Here is a 24,307-nt window from a genome sequence, read left to right as displayed (position 1 = left end):
AAAACTCCCACAACAGCCAGAAACATGTATAAAAGTTATGTATAATTCCACAGCAAACTTCATTCATAAGAATGAAATGCAATAAACTTGCCTCCTGCTCAACTGGCAGTCAAGCCCTTCTGCCCTTTGCTGCCTTTTTTGCATGATGATGGCATCATTGTAACCTCACCCAAGGTAAAGGTGGACATCAGTTTTTTTCCTTCAACCCCTTCCTGGATGACCAACACAAATCATCGCCCATACTTTCTCCAACTGCCCTCTGCATGCCTCCTCTGAACTTTTGCCAAAAGGATTTCAAGAAAACTCCCATTAATCTTGATACATGGCTCCTCGTCCAGATGGTAACTAATGAGTAGCCATTTTTCTAAAAGCTATCAACCTGTTATATGCAACATTGAACTCACCCCTACCTCTTCACTGTATGAAGAAATTAGTGTATGAGGAAGAAGTACTAGAACTTACTGATGGGATATCAGCATGGATCTAAAAGAGTGTTCAGTTGAACTGGCTATTCCTTTGATAAAGCTAAATAATTTGAGTCTCAGAAAATGATGTTTCCACAGGAGTGGAAAGAATGTATGGTAATCTCATTGTACAAGGGTGGTGCATAGACCAATGTATCCAACTATTGACCAATCATTATCTCAGGAGTGGTGGTGAAGATTTTGAAAAAGTCGTTAGAGCTCACATTTAGAAATGGGTTGACATAGAATTTCTACTTTGCAATGAACAGCATAGGTTTACTAAGGGAAGATGATGTTTTAGCAATTTGTTTACATTCTATAATAATGCTACCACTGAGTTAGACAAGGGGGAATGGATATACTATGATACTTTTGGATTTTGCTAAGCCTTTTGACAGAATACAGCATGGAGGACTGTTGCATAAATTGGAGAATATGGGATTGGATAATAAACTATTGGTATGGTGGATAAGAGGATGGCTGACTGAGAGATAGCAAAAAGTCATGTGGAGAGGGTGAATATACAAGATTCAAGTGGTGTGCCTCAAGGATCAGTCCTTGGTCCATTGTTCCATCTGTACATTAATGACATTGGGAAGGATTTGACATGCAATATACAACTATTTGCTGATGGTGTAAAGATAGGTAAGGTAATCAGAAGTGCACTGCTGATATGCAGTACTTGCAGAATAATTTGAATAGGCTGGAATTGTGGGCATGTGAAAATGGCTGCCATTTTCAGTGTTAATAAATGTAAAATCATGCACTTTGGTGTGATTAGATATCCAGTGTTGTATTATATTGATAGGATTATGTTAGAAGAAACTGGTCAGGCTAGGGATCTTGGAGTTTTAGTAGATAGGAAGTTGAAGTTCAAGGATCATATAGCAAAGATTGCAAATACAACTCAGAGGATAATTGCAATGCTGAAGCCAACCTTGATATGAAAAATAAGGATAAATTATTTATTAATTCAATAATAATAATAAAAAACCAAAATAAAGATGTTTAGTAGCAGTGGGAAGGTCTTGTTATAAATTTATAAGAAAACAGGAAACCAAATTAAATAGTATAAGGGGGACTGGAAAGTAATCAATTTTTTGAACTACATTTTTAATATAAATTTTATTAAAAAAAAAATTAACATTATTAAATTATATAATCGCCATCGTTAATTATAACCTTATTCCAACGATCTACTTAGAATTCCTTTTTTGAAAAAAGTTTTTTCTTTGGAGGCAAAAAATGATATCAAACTCCTTTGTACATCATCTTGCGAACAGAAGGTTTTATTTCTTATGCTGTGTTCTAAGGACCAGAATAAGTGATAGTCAATAGGGGCAATATCCGGCGAATATGGAGGATGTGGTAGAAGTTCCTATCCTAACTGCCTAATTTTTTCTTGAGTCATTCTTGCAGAATGTGGTTTTGCATTATCTTGCTGCAAAATTACCCCTTTTCAATTGAGAAGCGTAGGACGTTTGATTAACAGTGCTTGATGTAGTCGCTCTAATTGTTCACAGTAGATGGCTGCTGTGATAGTCTTACCCTGTTCCATGAGTTCGTAATGAATAATTCCATGAATATCCCACCAAACGCACAACAGAACTTTTTGTGGATGAAGTCCATCTTTAGGTGTTGGAATTGGAGTTTGATTTGGAGAAAGCCACTGTTTTTTGTGTTTAATATTCTTATACAGCACCCATTTTTCATCACCAGTTACGACTCGTTCCAAAAAGGGGTCATTTTGTTGTCTGGTCAACAATGAATTGCAAATCGTCTGTCTCTGTGCTTTATTGTTGTCTGACAGTTCATGCAGTACCCATACACCCTGTTTAAGAACCTTACCCCCCTTATGTAAGTCCTCTTGGACAGTTGACCATGATGAATTAAGTTTCTCTGCTAATTCTTGTATGGTTTGTTTTGGATCTGATTCAACGAGAGTCTTAAGAGCATTGTCATCTAGAGTAAGAGGTCTTCCAGATCGAGGACGATCAGAGAGATCAAAATTTTTTTCTGCAAATCTGCTAAACCATCGCTGACATTTGTTAACCTTCAATACGTCTCCGTAAGTTGAGCAAATGATTTTGTCAGTAGCATTCTTTCCTTGGTGAAACAAAAAGACCATACAATGACGTAAATGGTGCTCTTCAACTTTAAAGTCTGCCATATTAAAAAAAATAATCTGAAATAAAAAAAAAAGATTTTTTAAATAAAAATCAAATTTAATAATTCATGTGTTATTTTAAAAAAAACAATCAGCTAAAAACGAACTATTAAAAATAATTGATTACTTTCCGGTCCCCCTTATATTTGAAAGGAGTGTTTACATGAAATATTAAAAATAGTTTGGCCACAGTGTATAACAAATAAGATATATAAACAGACTAAGCCAAACATATATATATATATATATATATATATATATATATATATATATATATATATATATAAAACAGACTAAGACTTAAATTCCGTTAAGCCTCCTGCATGATGACTAAACCAAAAAAATATTGCCTGTGAAATAAAATGACAAGATGGAAGTGGGTTAGTCATGCACTGATAATGGACAGAGGAGAAATTCAAAAGGTAGATTTGACTTGCATCTTGAAAGGAAAAGAGGAAAGCCTAAATTAACTTGCTGAATAATAGAAAAAAGAAAGAAAGAAAGAGATGCTGATTGGAAGAGTTGGAAAAAGAGACAGCTAGAATGAGTTACAGAAGACATGGGTTATTGAAGATGGATCTTGCAGTGTGCCATGGGACATTAACACATTTGCTGCCAAATACGAGTATACTCGTACTTGGTATATGAGCCTCACAAGCCAACTATGAATATACTCGTATGTCGATTACCAACCTCCTATGCCAAGCACTAGTTAATAAGCACGTTAATTTGAATCCTTGGCTTGTGAATAAAGCAGAGAGCAAGTCTTGGAGCTTGGTAGAAGGAAAATAATTTCAGCAAAAGTATAGTATATTATAAGAGGTAATGCTGCGTAAACTGTGTTATTTATTAATGCAAATAAAACAATTTTTTGAAGTTTTTTCAACGTATACATATATTTATATATGATATATCATAATCTGAGTCATCACTAGAGTCGTCTGTAGGATTATAATCATCTTCGGAATCGGAACCAAATAATTCATTAGATTCATCATCGTTCATATTAGCGTAAGCTTCTAATTCTTCATCAGTAAGCTTCCTTTTACTGGCCATGCCATAATTGAAGGTTTTTATTTAGATAATTTTAAATAATTGTAAGACTAGACGCATTAAACCTTACTGCACTGAATGCTGACTGTTAACGACTCTGAACTCAAGTTACACAGTCGTCAGCGCATGTAAGACATAGGTGTGTGGGGGGGGGGGGATACAAGATTACTCGTAGTTGGCGTATGAAACAAACTTCTGTCTGATAAGTCAGCTACGAGATAACTCGTACTGACCTTGTAGAAGTGAAAGTGAAAGCAGTAACAAACTATGCCCAAGGAGCGTGGCAGCAAACGTGTTAAGAAAATAGATAAGTAGGTGGGTAGATAAATGTATTCCATCTATTGTGCATTCTCACTTTAATAAACTCACACAGGTCAAAAGAATATTGGGAGGTTTGTTATAGGAAATTTCTTTTAGAATGGCATTTATGTTATGGGAATATGTCTGTGAATAGAACTTCTTGATAGTTTTGTATATAGTATATATTAACATGCATAACGGGTTTTGCCCTGGTTGTTTCATTGCTGCAGCTGACTTTTTTTCATTTAATGATATATATTTGCATATTCATTAATCAAAAAGGATTGTACTACTAGTTTATTGCAGTAATATGATTTGTGAGTTTAATAAGCGCCTCCGTAGCGCAATTGGAAGAACGACTGTACATTGCGCTCTTCGATTGGAATAGGCCTAAGTTCGATTCTCGTCGCGACGGGAGGAATCTTTATCTGGACGATTTCAGTCGAAGGTGAGTTAGCCGATCTCATACGGAGGTAGCAGGGTTTTTTCTCCCGGAAACTCGGGTTTTTCATCCCGCATACAGACAAATCGGTCCTTCAGAACACACGCAATTTACAGACATAGAATACCAGTTGTGGTGGGCGGTAGATGGCGTTGATTCGTAGTAGAGGTTCGGTGTAGTGGTTGAGACAGTTGTAGGTATCCTCCCGCGATGAGTCTTCTGACTCCTTGGAGGTGTCAGGAATGATGATGATGATGATAATAAAGTATAATAGATTCCAAATTAGAGTCCTCGTAACCTAAGTGTGAAATGAAACATTGTTTGCATCATTACTTCTTTGACTGTGGTTGGAAAAATTACATCATTATTAATTTCCTATCTACAATTTTCCTCCAAATCAGTCTGTTACTTGTCAAGACACCAATATTATCATTATCAGATCTTATATTTCTATCGTCTAAAGTACTTTGTACCATATCAATCCACCTATATCTTGGTCTTCCTCTGGGTCGTTTTGATGCCAACCTGGCAGAGAACACTTGTTTTGCTAATCTTTCCTCTCCGATTCTGTTTAAGTGACCATACTACCTGAGATTAGCTCTGCTGACGCATTCCTGGATGCTGACAATGTCAAGTTCTTTCCTAATATCCTAGTTTTTAATATGATATTGCCATTGATGCCATCTGTTCACGCCTATAATCTTTCTCAGGACTCTCATATCTGTGGTCTCTAGTCTTTGGTCAAGTGTTTTACTTCTGACCCAGCTCTCAGATCCATAAGTTAAAACTGGTTTGAACACTGTCTTGTATACAGCTAATTTAGTGTTCCGACTAATTTCTCTCTTATTCCATATGAATTTATTCAGTTGACTTCCCACCATACCAGCTTTGCTGATTCTATTGTCTATTTCTATATTTAATTTACCATCTTCAGTAAAAATTGTGCCTAAATAGCTGAAATGTTTTACTTGTTCCACAGGTTCTCCATTCACAACACAGTTGACATTTTCAATGATTCTGCCTATTTTCATTGTCTTTGTCTTTTTATTGCTGACCTTCATACCATATCTATTACAACAGCTATTCAATTTAGTCAGAGAATCTTGCAGACCTGTAGCAGATTTATTTAGACGTATAACATCATCCGCATAAAGCAAAGAGCTGATATTAACATCTCCAATTTTGATATCATGTTTAATACCACTTTCCTTCATAATGTGATCCATATAGATAATGTACATTCTTGTCTCACACCAGATTTAACATTAAACCATCTTCCTGTACTTCTTTCATTTCTAACTGCTGACTTACAACTCAAATAAAGACTAAGTATTGCTTGATATAATGCCCCATTGACACCATATAACTGTAGCGTATTGAATAGCTTCTCTCTTGGCACCTTTTCATATGCCTTTTCCAAATCGACAAAACTTAAATACAGATCTTTGTTATATTCCCATGCTTTCTCGACTATTTGTCGTAAAGTGAAGATCTGATCCTGACAGCCTCTATTTGGCCTGAATCCAGCTTGTTCTTCACCAAGCTTTTCTTCCACAATTCTTCTCAACCGTTTCTCAAGTATACATGCATAGATCTTGCCAGGAACACTCAGTAGGGAAATATCTCTGTAATTCTCACATGCAGTTTTATTTCCCTTTTTATATATGGTACTATGAGAGCTCTACTCCAATCATCGGGAATTAGTCCCTCTGTCCAGGCTTTCTGAACTATGCAGTGCAGCCACTGTAAGACTCTGATACCACCATACTTCAGCATTTCTGGTCGAATATCATCTACTCCTGCTGCCTTTCCAATTTCAAGCCTTTGAGATGGCTTTTTCTACTTCAAGTATGGATATGTATTCCTGACTGCATGCCTGGTCAATGTTTTTTACCACTGTGCTGTCATCACTGCTTGTTTCATTTAGCAGTTTTTCAAAGTAATTACTCCATACTTCAAGGATATCTTTTTCTTCCATTTTCATGTCACCTTTATCATCTCTAATTCCTTTTACAGCACTATTTCCTCCATTCTTAAGCTTCTTCAACAACCTTCAGAATATTTTGCCACCTTCTTGATATTTATTTTCTATATTCTTGCCAAAGTCCTCCTATGACTTTTGTTTAGCTGGTTTTACACAGTGTTTAGTATTCTTGCATTTGTCTCTATATTCTCTAAGAGCACAAGCTGACTTATTTGACAGGAACTTTTGGTATGCTTTCTTCTTTTCCTTCACTGCCTCTTTAACTTCCTGTGTCCACCAGGGAATTCTGATTTTTCTGTCTTTGCAGACAACCTCACCACATGCCTCTCTGGCTGAAGCAATCAGGATTTTCTTCAAGGCTTGTGACTGAATCTCCAATGTTTGGTTCCTGTTCTCAAACTTTTTCATTTTTTCTTCAATAATCTTTGTGTATTTTAGTCTACAGTTCACATCTGAGAGCTGCTCAACTTTTATTCGCTTTAAAACTTTCTTACATGTTATTCTTTTCAGTATGAAATTCAATTTTATCCTGCTCAAGACTAAATAGTGATCACTTCCAATTTCAAATCCTCTGCGCACTCTGGTGTCCTGCACCAGGGAGAAAACATCACTATCAACAATAACATAGTCAATGAGACTTTTCTTATTCCTAGCCTCTTCTCTTCATGTGAATTTGTGCACATTTTTGTGTTGGAACATGGTGTTAGTAATAACCAGTCCATATCCTGAGCAGAATTCCAACAGATATTTGCCATTATTATTAGCTTTGCTCTTTTCTCCAAATTTTCCCAAAATATTTTTGTATGTCTCACAATCATTTCCTACTCTGCTATTTAGATCCCCAACAAGGACCAACTTTTCCTTTTTCATTGTGTCAGTTGCTTTTTCTAAAGCCTCAAAAAATTCCTCCACTTCTACCTTAGTAGAACCTTCTGTGGGACCATAGGCACAAATAAGTCTCATTGTCCAGTTCCCCATTCTCATATTTGCCCACATTACTCTACTTGAGACTGACTGCCATTCAAGAAGATTAGCCTCGTATTTTGTGTTGAATACTATGGCTACTCCTTCTTTTCCTTGATTGTCATTGCCTGAATATAACATTTTGTATTTGTTGCTCAGAAAGATCTCACCAGTTTTGGTCTTTTTTTTTGTTTCAGTCACCCCTATTATGTCGATCTGGTACTTATCTAATTCCTCAGCTAGCTCCATTTCTTTGCCATTCAGGCTTCTTATGTTGATAGTACCGATCTTTAACTCTGGTGATATTGAGTTGGGGTTTATTTTCAGATTTGTTCCAGTAGCTAACTTTTTTCTGTTCGCCCTGGTTCCCTGGCGAAAACAACGGGGGCCTTGTTTAACCGGGCGACGACCCAGCCGGCATGAAATTTTGTCATGTTGTACCATTATTTTTTATTTTGGTTTAACCAATAAGAATACAATTTGGTCGGCTAAATCCCAAATTGCCAGCCCATCCTCGTCCTTTCAGTATCCAAGTAGATACCCAACAGGGTGCACCACGAGAAGGTGAGGATTGGACATTAGGTCAGAAGCCCTGGTTGGTTCTCCGCATTCCTTTAAAGGCTATATGGAAGTCTCCTCTCAGTTATACAGCTTTGACCCTTAAGCACCCCTTGTATATGGTCTTCTCTGTATATTTAAATATCTTGAATATAAATCCAGGAATAATTTGGTAATCTGTTCTAAAATTATTAAATCACTAAGAAATGTTACCTTCTCAGAAGTTCAAATGTTATAAGTAGTTTACTCTTTTATAGGAACACAAAAGTCAGTGTGCTTCTGCTATGTTATATTGTTCTTATTGCCATGGATGGATCATTCGTAAAAATTTAGATGGACATGTTAAAGGACGATGCCTCAAGACCTCTGTCAAGTATCTCCATTACTCAAAGAGACTTATAGAAAATGATTTTGATGTAAGCTAGATAGAGTTCAGTGTTTTTCTAATATTCAAGTGATATGAGAATTGCATTCCTTGGTATATAATTTAATTTTAACAGTTGTATGGTTTATTCTCATTACAGCAGACTTGTAGGGACTAGAGGAACAGTTTCTTATAGTGGATAATTATAGTGAGATATTTTAGCATTACATTGGGTTTTTAGGTTTGTTGTTTTTCACCACCCAGTGAAATATCACCACCTTGCTTATTAGAGACTTGAAGTGGCTGCAGCCATGTGCTTCAGTCCCTATAGCAAGAGTTTCAATTTCTGTTCCCCCACCCACTCTTCTTACATGCAGTGAGAGTGACATTCTCAATTACATACCAATTTCACTTTAGGAGGCAAGGATCCTCCCCTAATCAAGGGTACAGCAGTAAAATGGTCTTGCTGGATAGTACACAGAACCGAACCAGTTAGTAACAAATCTGAAGGCTTCCCAATCAGCCAGTCTCAAATCTGGCGGCACGTATTTTGCCAGTTCGTGACTGGAGGGGTACTCTCGAGGCACGTATTTTGCCAGTTCGTGACCAAATACTGTGGCTGCAGGGGTACTGTCCAGGCTACGTATGGACAGGAGAGTCTGCCACCTCTCATTGCATGTCCCACTTCTTCTTTATCTCTTCCTCCTAAAATACAAAGAAATCAAGGTTCTCAGTAGAATCAATCAATTCTACTGTGAATCTCAAAAACTCTCCCACAAAAAATAGTTTAAAAAAAAAAAAAACCTCATAAAACACAAAAAATATGTAGCTACAAAAACAACAACAACAAAAAATCAAAACTCCAATCAAACAACCCACAACACTAATTCCTTCCAAAAAAAAAAAAAAATTCCCCATCCATTTTCACCAACATCCATGGTCTAAGCAGCAATATAAATGATGTGCTTCACCACCTAGTTGAAGGCAAATGGCAACCTGAACAGCCACTGTCCATTTTAACTGCGCAGACTACACGTTACACAGATCTTTCCACCACAAGAGCGACACTTGTGTATTCATCAGAATCGACATAGCATGCCAGAGACTTTGAATCCCTTTGACATCTTTGAATCCCCACTGTTTGATATGTGTTGGCTCAAAATTTCTATACAAACTAATTGGCAATTTTCACATGCTCTCTCTATCGCTCTGCAAATTCTGTAAACCACCCCGACCTCTTTAACTATCTCTCGTTAAAGCTTGACTTCCTGCAGTCAAAATATCCCAATAGTGAGGTCATCCTTCTTGGGACTTCAATGTCCACAACTCACATTGGCTACCCTTCTCCAGTTTCACCAACCAAGCAGGCAGGATGCTGAGGTGTTTGCTATCAACAGTGACCTATCTCAGATCATCAGTCTTCCTACCAGAATACCTGACAACCCCCCTCAGATTACCAACACACTTGACCTCTTCCTAACAAGCTCCCCTTCCAGGTATTCTGTGGTGGTCGGTTCTCTTGGTAACTCGAACCACAACTTCATACAAGTCTCTTAAACCACAGAACAACCTCCACCACCACCACCAGTTCATAGTCATGCCCTTTGGTACTATAAGGGTGCCAACTGGGAGGGCCTCTGTGACTTCCATGGTACGACTACTGCTTCAGTTCTTCTAACCCAAATACCTGCTTAGACCAAATAGCAGAAATCATCCTCATGGGAATTGAAGGCTTTCATCCCTTATTTCACCCCAAATTCTCAGCTGCCATCGAAGCCTTGGTTCTCAAAAAAAAAGCGTGCTAATGCTGTAAAAGGAAAAACCTCTGTTTACCACAAATGGTTCAAGACTGAAACTGCAGCTGCCCACTCTGCCTACGCTGCAGCTCACAACTATGGTAAAAGAATCGTTACCGTCCAAGTCGGATGTCAGTTTGCAGCATTTGGCCCTTTGAAAGGGTCAAATGCTGCAAACTCATCCTGCCCAAATATACAGTCACTCCTTCTGGTCCCTTACCAAGGCCATTGAGCACAACTTCTGCCCACCCAGGTGTCTACTACTCTGACAACTGGATGGTACTGTAGTTACCTCACCTATAGACAAGGCCAACTTACTGACATCACTCTTCTCTTCACATTCCTGCATTCATGACATGGGCAAAGTTACCTCCACGCTACCAAGAACAGCTCCTTTCATGTTACTCATAGTCGTCCAACAAAAAGAAATCTGAAGAATAATGTGAACACAAACAAGGCATCTGGTCTTTATCCCACCTATTGTGTTAAAAAACTAACTTTCTCACTGATCTCTCAGTGAGAAAAGTAGAGTAGAGTAGACTTTTTTGAGTAGAGCAGAGTAGTCTACTCTACTCAGATTTCTCCACCAATGCAGGAGTACCCCCAGGATTCTGTTCTTTTCTTTCATCCACTCTCTTCCTTTTGACCTGCTCTTTGAGACTTCCAATCCTATCCGTAGCTTTGTTGATGACAGTACACTGCATTTCTCCTTTTCATTCGACAAACCTTATGGTGCTCAAATATTAGAATCAAGATCTACTGTGACCAGTCACCTGAACTCATATCTTCTAACTATATCCCAGTGGGGCAAGACAACCTTGTAGACTTCAGTGACATAAAACCTAAGACAGAGCTCACGTCCCACCCCCTTTATCTTCATTAATACTGAGATATCCTAACACGAATGGATTTCTCATCTCGGATTGACCTACACCTCCGATCTTTACTGGCACAACCACATTTCAACTATAGCTTCTTCAGTCGCCAAAAAAATTTGTGTTTGCTGTAGTGTGAGTCAATTGTAGATGAATTATTATCCTTATAATATTAGATTTGTATTCATATTGAGTCATGATGAATATTTGCCTAAAAAAATCAGCTAACACCTTTTTGTTCCTCGCATAGGGAGTAGGCAAGGCCATTTTAGTACTGTCTAACTTTTGGAGACTGAGCGGGCAGTTCAATCTCCACTGGTAGCCAATCAGCAGAGATATCTGGCCCAAGGCTATCACTAATTAATCAGTACGCAGTGAACAAGATGGCTAACAAGTGCCGCCATCTCGTGGTCCCTAACAGAATATTTTTAATGTCTGAAAAACAGTATGGGTTAGATGACCGATTTTCTTGAGTTTATGGGACAAAAATCCCGAGTTTCCAGGAGAAAAAACCCGCTTGCTTATGCCAGAGATTGACTAACTCGGGAACCGGTCGAGAAAAGGCTTAGAAAATGTTTCTTTAGTCGGCAACTAGATTCGAACCCAAGTCTTTCGTTGTGCAGTCAAGCTGTAGAGTGCAAACGCCACTTCTACTGAGCTACACAGGCCTGGCTGAATATTTGTCTATTGACTCTTGTTGTCATACATTATTGTTTTTTGTTTAGTTTTTTGCCGCAACTCTTTATTGGATATCTTTTCTGTCTATTTTATTTGCAGAATTCTTGTTAAACATTTATTTGCAGTATTTTTTATAATTGATTTTGTTGTTATCCATGTTTCTAATGCACAGAGTAGAACTGGTTTGATATTCATATTTTATAACCTGATTTTTTTTTTTAAGCCTATTTGCTTTGATTTCCATATTTTCCCTAACATTTTAAAAAATTATCTGTACTTTCTGTATCTTAGATTTTATATCTTCCTCCTCTGTTCCTCCCCTGTTTATTTATTATTGATCCAAGGTACTTAAAAGTTCTCCACTTTTCTAAAATTTGACCATACAGTAATATGGCTTCTTTTTGTTTATTATTTATTTTCATTATTTTTGTTTTAATTTTATTTATTCTTAATTCAACAGTCAGGGCTTCTTTGTTGAGTTTTATTGTTTTTTTCTTCATATGTTGTTGTGTGCCAGTAAGCATATATCATCTGCAAAATCCTGGTCATGTAGTTGTTCCATTAAATTCCATTGTATTCCTTTTCTGTTTTTCATGTCATTTCTCATATTTTTTTATTCTAATATTATTCTTGTTAGTATTTTACTTGTTGTTTAATAATGATCTTCCTCTCCAATTATTGCAAACAATTAAATCTGCTTTTTTTGGTATTTTGATTAGTAACCCAGTGTTCTTCAATTATTCTTCAGTAAAATTATCTGTAAACAACTGAGGCAGAATATCAAAGATGACTATGATATACATAGAATGACAAAATTGGCAGAAGCAGCTAGGCTCCACAGTAGTCTAAAAAAAGTAGAAAAAGAAATAAGTCTAAAGCAACCACTACCATCAGTTCTTCATAGACAATCAAGGAAACAGGCATATAAACAGAGATAAAATGGAAAAAAATAATAAAATCATTTTATGAAAACTTTTACTCATCTAAATAAGTAGTCACTGCTCCAGTACCAGATAAAAATTTGGAGAGTTTGGAAATACCATCTATCCTACCTGAAGAAGTAGAAATGGCTATCCACCATATGAAAACTGACCAATCACCAGGAATTGATGGTATAAAATCTGCTGAATTAAAAATGGGTGGACAAAGTAGGCTTTAAAGCTCTAGCAGAAAGATTTACTTGATGTATACAATTAAAAGCACCTACTGAATGGATAACATCAAAGACCATAATTCTGCATAAAAAAAGTAATAAAGACATCAGTAATTACAGACCATCTGTCTATTATCACTTACATATAAAATATTCGCCAGAGTCATTCTAAACAGAATACAAAACTTCATCAATGAAAATAGCTGCAAAGAACAGGCTGGTTTCAAAAGAGACTTTTTGATAATACATCACATTCAAACTATTACTCAACTAACAGAAAGATGCAGAGAATACCAGATGCTACATTGTTTTCTTTTTATAGATTTTAAAAAGGCATTTGACACTGTTGAACATAAACTTGGAAAATTTTTCTCTAGTCGGTGACCAGATTCAAACCCAAGTCTTTCATTGTGCAGTCAAGCACCGTAGAGTGCAAACGCCACTTCTACTGAGCTATGCAGGCCTGGCTGAATATTTGCCTATTGACTCAGAAATTCATTTTAAATTGGGATATAAAATGTGATTTGTTATATACTTACTTATTCTTCTGCACTCCATTGGGAGCATATGACTTCAACCACAGATCTAGATCTGAATTTGTTTTGTCCTTCTCTTTTTATCTGTGTCCAGATCTTTCCGTTCTTTCTGAGGTCTTTTTCTACTCTTCTCTGCCAGCTCATCTTTGGTCTTCCTCTCTTCTCTTCCTTGCTGATTCCACTATAATACTTGTTTGACGTTGTCCTTTTCTGGTTTTCTTACTACATGTCCTATCCATCTCCAATTTCTCTGATTGTTCTCATACATTATTGCTTTTTGTTTAGTGTTTTGGCATAACTCTTTATTGGATATCTTTTCTGACAATTTTATTTGTAGAATTCTTAAACATTCCAAGCTTTAATAATAGAACAAGTCCTATGTTCCTTTAATAATAGAACAAGGAGTAGAAATAGCATATATCCAGTTCATTAAGATATTTATAAAACAGGCATAACAAATATCACTCTTTTCAATCACCCGATTAAAATTAACTTAAGTAGAGGTGTACTTCAGGGTGATGTCTTTTCACCTAATCTCTTCACATCTACTCTGTACAGCATCATTCGAAAAACTGACATGAAAGGTGGAATAAAACATTGATGTTTAAATGTTAAATATTCTATTATTTGCTGACAATGTGATATTAATATCTCACTCCCCCCCCCCCCCCCAACTCTTAGAATCGATGCTGAATGACATAAAACAAAACTGTCAAAAAATTGAATTGGAAATACATCAGGACAAAACAAGATAGTTGAAAAATGAATACTGTAAAGATTATACAATCAATCTAGAATCCCACACCATCGAAAAAGTTGAAGATTAAACCTTGGACATTCCATAAAAATGAATAATGACATATCAAATGAAATAGCAAGAAGAAAAAGAGCTGCTTGGATGGCTTTCAACAAAATAAAATCAACAATTACCAACCAAAACATGGATAGATATATAAATAAGGGCCCATCTTTTCAATAGTCAAATCCTGCCAGCATTAACTTATGGCAGTAAAACATGGAACATAACTTTAAAAGAAGAACAAAGCTTAATAACAACTCAACGTGCAATAGAAAGAAGAATGTGCAATATAAATAAAATAGACCACGTAAGACGCACAGAAATTAGGAAGTCTGGACTCAAAGATGTAATAATAGAAATCTACAACAGCAGAAGTAGATGGGCAGGTCATCTCACCAGAATGAGAGACAACAGATGGACAGTCAGAGTAACAAATTGTTATCCGAGAGATACCAAAAGGAAACCTGGAAGACCTGCCTTAAGGTGGGAAGATCCAATGATCCAGAAAGTTGGAAGAAAATTGAGAAGAGGGATTCTCTTATTACTAATTCATTTGCCATGCAGAAAACCAGTAACATCTCACCATTTTCGTTTTTATTTGCTATACCTTCTTTTCCCATTATCATTCCTCTCCCTGTACGATAATTTTCTATTTTAGCATTTAGATCCTTCATTACTATATCTCTAGGAATTGTGTCATCTGTTTCTATTATTATTATCTGAGACCTCCAGGGAGTCAAGGACTCATTGAGGGAGGCTGTAAATTACCCAATCCAGCTATCATACCTACCCTTGAATTCATTCACGCTAGATGCACTCACTACCCGTAAGGGCAAATTTTTTCACTCACTCACTGCTCTCTGGGAGAAAAACCTAGCTCTTAACCCTTTCTTGACCGAGAACAACCTTAACTTCAATGGATGCCCCCGTGCTCTCTCCCCACCTTCTATATAACGAAAAATTTCATCAGTTGAAATGCTATAACACCCATTCAAAGGTTTATAGACCTCTATCCTATCACCCCTCTTTCTCCTGAATTATATACATTTATAATTGTCACTTTATACAATCTTGAGTTAAGTTCCCATTCTATCATTGCAGCTCTTGCTCTTTACTGGACATCATTATTGCCACTCCTTTTGCATGTGCACTATTCTCATCTTTGTTTCCAGCATATATTACTGTTTCTCCTGAAACAATAAGAAATCAACCGGATCAATCCCTGTCCATTCCTTCTTGTCTTGCTTATTCCCAATATTTCAATTTTGTAGTCTTTCATTTCTTTGGCTATATTGCAGCATCCAATTCATATTTTTTTTTTTTTTTTGGCTCCAAATAGTTGATATGTCTTTTTTTTTTTTTTTTTGGTTTTTGTGTCTTGTCCGAATTTTTTGTTGTATTCCTCAATTCCCTAGTTTCTCTATAAGAGCTTTCTGTAGGGGATGTCATTCTCAACAGTTTGTCTTCATTTAGTGTTACATTTTGGTCAGATATTTCTATGGTCCTGGTTTCCATAGCAAAGCACTTTTTTACGAGGATGGGTTGCTACCCCTTCACTGAACCCTCACCTCTTTACCTGGGCTTGGGACTAGAATCATGTGGCATAGTCTTGGCAAGGCTTGCTTGATTTGTCACATGACACTCATGTGAATGATTCTCATAAGATTCACTTGTACTGATTGATACGCTTGCATATTGTTTTGATTGTTAAATATTTTCATATGGACTATATCAATTTCCCGATAAATGCAAAAAGTTTTTTTCTTTTATTATTTTTTTTGTTTTTATTTATTCTAAGCATTTTTCACAATGTTTGTATCTAAATCGCATTTAATGGTTGTTTCAAGTTAAAATACAACTGTAAAGGGAGGGACTTGTGTTATTCTTACTGGGGTATAAAAGAGGTAATTTTCATTGATGTGAGGTTTCCATGCTGGGAGTTATCTGTTATGGCTTATCTTGTATAAACCACGAATAAGAACATTAAGGAAGAAAGAAAGAAATTGTTTATTGACCAGTTTCCTATGAGTTATTGCGTACATCTTTAGGATAAATTTTAAGTTTGAAAAACTGAGCTCAAACTAGATGGTGATTATAGCACTTTTAGATGTCAGATGCTTGGCTTGTTGTTTTGAGTTGTGTTGTATATAGTAACTCTGGTAACCTAATTTACAGCTTTGTAAGTCTTTGGTATATGCCAACCAAAGTTGGTTTAAAACGAGAAGATGCTGAACCAACATCTTATTGGAATCTGCATACATAGGTGTTGAATTCAATATACAGGGTGTTCGGGATAAATTTGACATATTTATAATTAATTATATTTTTCCGTAAGTTACATGTATTAACACACACTTCTCTTCATTTAAAAGTTTGGACCCTTCTTCATTCATATACAAGATGTCAGAAAGGATGGATAGCTGGAACCCACCTGAATCATGGAAGAGAATAACTTGTATCATGATGATTCGTGCCCGCCATCAAAATAAGGATATTACGACTGCTGCCCAATGCTCCCTGAATACAGTAAAAACAATCAGGCATGAACTAGAGACTTGCAATGGTGACTACGAGGATGTAGCAAGAAGAAAGATCCCTAGCAGACGATCTGATTGCGTTCGTACAGCAGAATTCCTCGCAAATCTGCAGGAACAGGTGTTGAAGAACCCTGGCATTGGAATTCTGGCTTTGTTCGTGGAGTTGCTAACTGTAGTCAAGCCCTGGATAACAAGGGTAGCCAATGGTAGGCCGTATGTATGGCAGCAGGATTCGGCCCCTTGCCACACCTCTGGGAAAAGTCAAAAATGGTTGTCTGAAAATTTCTACGACTTCACCAGTCCAAATGTTTGGCCTCCAAACTCCCCAGACCTTAACCCCATGGATTATTTTGTATGGGGCGCAGTTGAAAAAGACACCAATCGCACTTCCAGCAATACAAAAGCCCAGTTAATGGATAAAATTAAAACAGTTTTTGCGGCCCTTCCCAGGGAGACTGTAGCATCAGCTTGTTCGAGGTTCCGAAGCAGAATTGAAGCTGTGATCGATGCTAATGGTGGTTATTTTGAGTAAATCTTGTTGATAGTATTGTAATTAACTCTGCCTGTAATGTTTTTTTGTCAATTCATTAAATTTAATAGATACAAAGAAGATTTTCTTTTTCCTTAGGAAACTGTCAAATTTATCCCGAACACCCTGTATGTCACATTCCTGTTTTCTTTGGTGGTAAGAAATGCTAATCCTGATTTGTGTGCTTGCTGATTTTCCACATCTTTAATGTATTCTTTCATAAAGATCTCTGTAGATTGTCCTATCTGCCTGATATGCTAGATACATAAAACATGAAACATGAAAAAATAGTTAACATGAAAAAACATAAGGGATAATTAATACTCTTTATTTAAGGTAATATATTTTAGACTAAATATTATATATCATCATCAGTGATGACAATAGTTAATTATGGATATGTATTCCTGACTGCATGCCTGTTGAGTGTTTTTACCACTGTGCCGTCACTGTTTGTTTCATTCAGCAATTTTTCAAAGCAATTACTCCACACACAGGATATCTTTTTCTCCAGCTTTCATGTCACCTTTATCATCTCTAATTCCTGTTACTGCATTCTTTTCTCCATTTCTCAGCTTTATCAACAGCCTCCAGAATAGCTAGTTTTACACAGTGTTTAACTTTCTTACATTTGTCTCTGTATTCTCTAAGAGTACAATCTGACTTATTCTCCAGGAACTTTCGATATGCTTTCTTCTTTTCCTTCACTGCCTCTTTAACTTCTTGTGTAATAACATAGAGTTCTAATTTTTCAATCCTTGCAGACAACCTTACCACATGCCTCTCTGGCTGAATAATCAATGTTTTCTTCAGGGCTTATCATGGAATCTCCAAGGTTTGGTTCCTGTTCTCAAACTCTTTCATTTTTTTTTTTTTAAAGTTTGTGTAGTTTAGTCTACAGTTAACGTCTGAGAGCTGCTCAACTTTTATTTGCTTTAAAACTTTCTTACATGTTCTTCTTTTCATTATGAAATTCAATTTTATCCTGCTCAAGACTTAAATGGTGATCACTTCTTATTTCAAATTCTCTGTATACTCTTGTGTCCCAAACCAGTAGGAAAACTTCACTGTTGACAATAACATGATCATTGAGACTTTTTTTATTCTTTGCATCTTCTCTCCATGTGAATTTGTACACATTTTTATGTTGGAACATTGTGTTAGTAATAACCAGTTCATGTCCTAAGCAGAAATACAACAGGTATTTACTGCTATTATTATTAGCTTTGCTCTTTTCTCCAAATTTTCTCAAAATATTTCTGTACGTCTGACAATAATTTCCAACTCTGCTATTTAGATCTCTAACAAGGACCGACCAACTTTTTCTTTTTCATTGTGTCAGTTATACTTTTTTAGTAGTCTCAAAAAATTATTCCACTTCTACCTTAATAGATTCTTCTATGGGACCATAGGCACAAATAAGTTTCATTGTTCAGTTTCCCTTTCTAATATTTGTCCACATCACTCTACTTGAAATTTCCTGCCATTCAAGATGATTAGTTTGGTATTTAGTGTTGAATACTATAGCTACTCCTTCTTTTCCCTGATTGCTATTGCCTGAATATAACATTTTATATCTATTGTTTAGAAAAATTTCACCAGTTTTTTGTCTTTTTTGTTTCAGTCACCCCTATTATGTTGATCTGGTACTTATCCAATTATTTCCATTTGTTTACAATTCAGACTTGTAATGTTAATAGTACCAGTCTTGAACTCTGGTGATGTTGAGTTGGGATGAGTTTCAGGATTTGTTCCAGTAGCTGACTTTTTGCTGTTTACCCTGGTTCCCTGGCACAAACAATGGGGGCTTTGTTTAACCAGACAACATCCCAGCCTGCATGAAATTCTGTCATGTTGTACCATCATTTTACATTGTGGTTCAAGCCAATAAGATAAATAAAATTTCCAGCTCATCCTTGTTCATTGTATATCCAGGTGGATACCTAACAGGGTGCACCACGAGAAGGTGAGAATTGGATATTAGATCAGAAGCTCTGGTTGGTTATCCGCATTCCTTTAAAGACTATGTAGAGGTCTTCTCACTTACTTCGACACTTAAGCAATCCACAAGAGGTATTTGATGAAATAAATAACCTTGATATCAATAAAGCCATAGGATTTGATGCAATATCACCACACATCTAAAGGGAATGTTCCAGGAAATTGGCATTTCTGTTTAATAAGAGTCTTACAACAGCACACATTCCAAGGGAGCAGAAAGAAGTTCTTCCACTGTATAAAGGTGGTGATAAGGCTGTCTTCAAATTTTAGGCTAATCAGCATATCTGAAGTTGTGGTGGTACTAGAGAGATTGATGAAAACTAAATCTAGGCTAGAGAAATGGGTTGATAACAGCAGTATTCTCTGCAATTATCAGCATGCACTTGTTAAAGGAAGATCATGTTTTAATAACTTACTTATGTACTATAACAAGGTGACAAATGTCTTGGACAAGGGAGATGGTTATACAGTGGGATAATTAGATTTTAGAAAAGGTTTTGATAGACTGCCACATGATAAGCTGTTAAATAAACTGAAACTGATGGGTTTGGATAACAGACTGTTGAGTTGGATCAGTGACTGGCTGTTAGATGGGTATCAGAAAGTTGTATGTGGAGTTGCTGTATCCCAAAAGTGGACGTTCACTAGTGGTGCGCTTCTGGGGTCAGTTTTGGGTCCATTGTTATTCAATTTGTATATTAATGATATTGGTATGGATTTAACTGGTATTATGCATCTGTTTGCAGATGATGCAAATTGGGGAGAGCAGTGCAGAATCAAGCAGATAATTTGGACTTACAGGAGAACTTGAATATATTGCATTAATGATCAGGTAAGTGGAACTGTCAGTTCATTGTTGCAAAGTATAAGTTTTGAAATTTGGCAAGCAACAATGAGTATACACTTGGCGGGGAAACTTTAAAGCAGGTAGAGGAGATAATAGATTTGGAATGGTGTTGGATGAGGACCAGAAATTCAGGTTCCACGTTGCAAGTTGTGACACTGTCACATGGGATAATAGCAATAATGAGGAAGACCTTGACATCCAGAAATAAAGAGGTTATTGTAAAATCTCACATCATTAATGTTGTATGCTCACTCTTACAAGTTGTTAACAAGAATGAAATTTATGTATGGAATTGTCATTGTTTGTAAAATACAAAATTTCTTGTATGTAATAACTTTATGAAAAATATCTTGTGTTATTCAAACCGGTAGCGCATGAGTTGTGACATCAGCATATCCAGATGTTACTGTGACTCCAAAATGGGAATCTGAAAAGAAGTGCATGCATACTATGTGAAGTCCGGAGCTATGAAATAACTCCGGACTTCAATAGCTCCGGATGCTCTCCTTCGTGTCAGGAAGGAGAGCATCTTGGGAGCTTTATGGTCCTTTTCTTCCCTGGGATCACTGCTATGTATGGTCTACTGTCTGTCCCCAGAGCTTCTCACATGAGGAGATCAGCATATGTTGTCACTGAGAAATTGGCAGTAAAGAGAAAGCATTCGTCAAACACCTGAGGTCTTCACATTGCTTATGAACGAAATTTGAAGGATGAAGAATATCAGTGATAAAGACAAAGAAAATGGTGAGAAGGAAAGAACAGGCATATAGCCAGAAGAAAAGGAACATTATCGCATGGACAAAGAAATCGAATAAGGACTGTCCTGGAAGAATGAAGTGTATGGAATTCAACTCCAAAGTACTTAGAAGGATATATAAATACTTCCAGACAATTCATGTAATGTGTCCTTGTTCGATATTCAATTGTGCGAATGTAAATATTCATGATGTATTAAATTTTGAAGTATCTGTTGTAAGAGTAAGCGAACTGCTGTACGTAGTGAACGCAAGGTATTGTTAATACGAGCTCATGCTTGTCAAATTAAAATGTTTAATGAATAGGAATGACTAGTAAATTGTGATAAATTATATATAGGTTGTGAGATAGAAATGTTAGGATTGTAGGAGAACCAAGCCTAACATAATAATGATAACTAAATACTTAAGGAATTGACAGCGTACACTAGAAATATAAATTAAATCAACTTTAATATATACTTTCCGATATTTCGGCAAACGTCACGTTGCCATCTTCTTGGGAACTTAAGATAAAGACACGTGCACGCAAGTACTACATAACAGCAAATGAGAAATGAAGTGAGGAAGCTACCATTTTCCTAAAGTCCTGATGGTGTCCCCTGGCGGGCTATATTAGGTGTTCTTGGCCTTTGGGCTGAAGTTCTTCTGATATATGTTTCCCAAATTTGGGGCAGTCTCATGCATCCAAATTTGTTGAGGTTTGGCATGTTCCTAAGGGCTAAGGCTGATTCCATGAATAGTCTTTCATATTTGAACTTACTGCAGTGTATTACTGTGGCTTTCTTCCACCTTATTCTGTGGCGAGTATCCAGAGCATGGTCTGCAAGCCCAGAGTGGCTGTACTGGTGAAATCGGATGTAGTCCTTGTGTTCTGAGATTCTGATATTTGCTGTCCTGCCTGTTTGGCCAAAGTAGGACAATTTACAGCTGCAAGGGACCTGGTATACACCAGGTAGGTCTAAGGGAAGTGGTTGGTCTTTAGTGGAACGGATAAGGGATGCAAATTTTCTATATAGTCTGTAACAAGAGGTCAAGTCATGTTTTTTTAGGATTTTGTTGATTTTTTCCGAGGTGCCTCGGATGTAGGGAATGGTGATGGATTTAGAGTAATCTTTTTTTTGTGAAGGGGGAAGTGGGTTGTGGCTAACTGGTTTTAGTATTTTTTGGATTTTTTTCAGGGGGGGGGGGTAGCCTTTGGCTGAGAAAGTGTTAAGGATGTGATTTAGTTCAGTGGTTAGGGCATGGTCATTTGAACAGATTAGTTTTGCTCTGTTGAATAGTGTCTTAATAACTCCATATTGTTGTGAGGGGGGGGGGACACTATTCAACAGGGCAAAACTAATCTGTTCAAATGACCAAGCCCTAACCACTGAACTAAATCACATCCTTAACATTTTCTCAGCCAATGGCTACCCCCCCCCCCCAAAAAAAAAAAAAAAAAAATCCAAAAAATATTAAAACACAGTTAGCCACAACTCACCTCCCCCACTTCGTATATTTCTAGTGTATGCTGTCAATTCCTTAAGTATTTAGTTATCATGTTTAACCAGCGTGTAAGCCATTCTACAGGAACAAGCCTAACATAGAATCACATGAAATTGTCTATGACTTGTAATTTCTTTGTATCCATGCTCATATATAGGCTGAACATTGTAAATAGATTTCTTGGCTTAATTAAATTAGTTTGTGAAACAACACATTTAGACTGCTTGTCAATGCACTAATCCCAAAACTTACAAACCTACATGTATCTGACAAATGAGGGACAATGTATTTATAATATGCTAAGTAATAAGTTTATGCCATGATTGATACAAGGTAATGGTCAGAGTTAAAGGGGAATAATATTTATTTTATCTTCATTTAAGATTCTTACAAACTTGTACTCAAAGAATAATTTAACTGGTGCAGTCAATAATCAAATAAATTTGTTAAATTACACAGTGTGAGTGAAAGTAAGGAAGTTAAAGCATAAAGTAAAAGTAATATAACAAAAAGAATAAATGAGAAAATAAAGTTGGTATAACAGTTATGATGCCATTGTATAAGACCTTGATCAGGCCTCATTTGGATTATTGTGCAAATATTTGGTTATTGGGTTTTCATGGTGATGAGGAATAGAAAGTGTCCAGAGTAGATTCACAAAGGTGGTCTTTGGAATGTGGAGTATGAGGACAGATTGAGAGAATTGAATAGTAGGAGGAGGGCGATATGATTAAGATATATAAGCTAGTCATGGGTTGTTATTGGGTTGACATGGAAGAGAATTTTTCATAGAATGAGAAGGGGGAGGTAGAACAAGAGGCCATCACTGGAAACTATAAGGAGAAAGTTCTTTGCATGGAGTGTGGTTGGTGAGTGGAATGCATTGCCTGAAGGTGTTATGAGTGTAGACACATTGAATCCGTTTAATGTGTCTACATTAAAGGATGAGCACAGTTTGATGAGCTTGGTGTACGATAGAGTTTACCTCCCATGATGAGTCTCTTACTGCATAGAGGTCGGATGTTAATAATAATAACCTAAATAATTAGACTCTCATCACCTGTTCTATTATTTTATCTTCTATGACTATTTTTTGATCTAGTGTGATCTTGAACTTTAGATGCCGTGACTTTTATTTTCTTTTGTGGAATTTTTAAATCGTCTTCTTCTTCTTGAGTATTCTGAAATTGAGCAGATTCTTCTCTTAGTAGTGAAAACTTTCCTTCCACTCTCTCTCTTCTGTTCTGAATCTTCTCTTTCAAGGTTGTGCACCTGTCTCCATTTAGCATGTCATCTAGCATTGTTTTCCTTACTCTTCCTCTGTCTATTTTTCCTTCGATGGCATCTCTGATGATTCCATTCCCTCTCAGAATAGGTCCAATCCAGTTTCCCTTTCTTCTTTTTATCCTCCTTAACAGACTTCTTCTACTCTTTTTTAAGACCTCTTCATTAGTTATTTTATCTGTCCATTTGATTTTTTCCATCCTTCTCCAAATCCACATCTCAAAGCTTTCCAAAATCTTAATTTTCTCTTTCTTCAATGTCCAAGTTTCAGCTGTATAGAGGGTGACACTCCAGACATAACATTTTATTAGTCTTATCTTTAGGTTTCTATCCATTTTACTTCTGAATAAATTCCATTTACTATTCAAGGCATCTCTTCCCATCGCTATTCTTGCTTATGTCACTTTTACATCTTCCATCTTTGCTAATGACATTTCCTAGATATTTAAATGTCTTTACTTGAATCAATTTTTCCCCATTTATTCTGATATCCATATTTGCCTCTTTCCTTGCTATTTTCATTATGTTTGTTTTTCTGATGTTAATTTTCATTCCATAATTAATACAGGATTCCAGTAATCTGTTCAACAGATGTTGTAGTCCTGTTTCAGTATTTGATAATGAAGCGTTGTCATCTGCGTATCTTATTGCAAATATCTGTCTACCTCCAATCTTTATTCCTTCTTCCGAATTCTCCAGTGCTTCTTTTAACATTGCTTCAGAATGCATGTTAA

General features: G+C 36.4%; 1 protein-coding gene across 2 annotated transcripts in view; it reads left to right on the top strand.

Moving 5' to 3' along the window:
• Positions 1-24,307, top strand: part of LOC150106122 (uncharacterized) — a 273,819-nt gene that overhangs the window by 98,300 nt on the left and 151,212 nt on the right. Inside the window, exon 5 of one of the 2 annotated variants that reach the window (XM_090394493.1) lies at positions 8,189-8,347. The exons of the other annotated variant lie outside the window; for it this stretch is intronic. Coding sequence (XP_090250619.1) covers positions 8,189-8,347 — 159 coding nt within the window. The remainder of the gene's footprint in view (positions 1-8,188; positions 8,348-24,307) is intronic. 2 annotated transcript variants of the gene reach the window in all.

The sequence above is a fragment of the Typopeltis vanoorti genome, chromosome 6 (genome assembly GCF_054136105.1).
Source record: "Typopeltis vanoorti isolate ZY-2024b chromosome 6, IOZ_Tvanoo_1.0, whole genome shotgun sequence".
Taxonomy (NCBI): Eukaryota; Metazoa; Arthropoda; class Arachnida; order Uropygi; family Thelyphonidae; genus Typopeltis; species Typopeltis vanoorti.
Note: the sequence above shows the minus strand (reverse complement) of the source record. Positions and strands in the feature narration are given on the sequence as shown.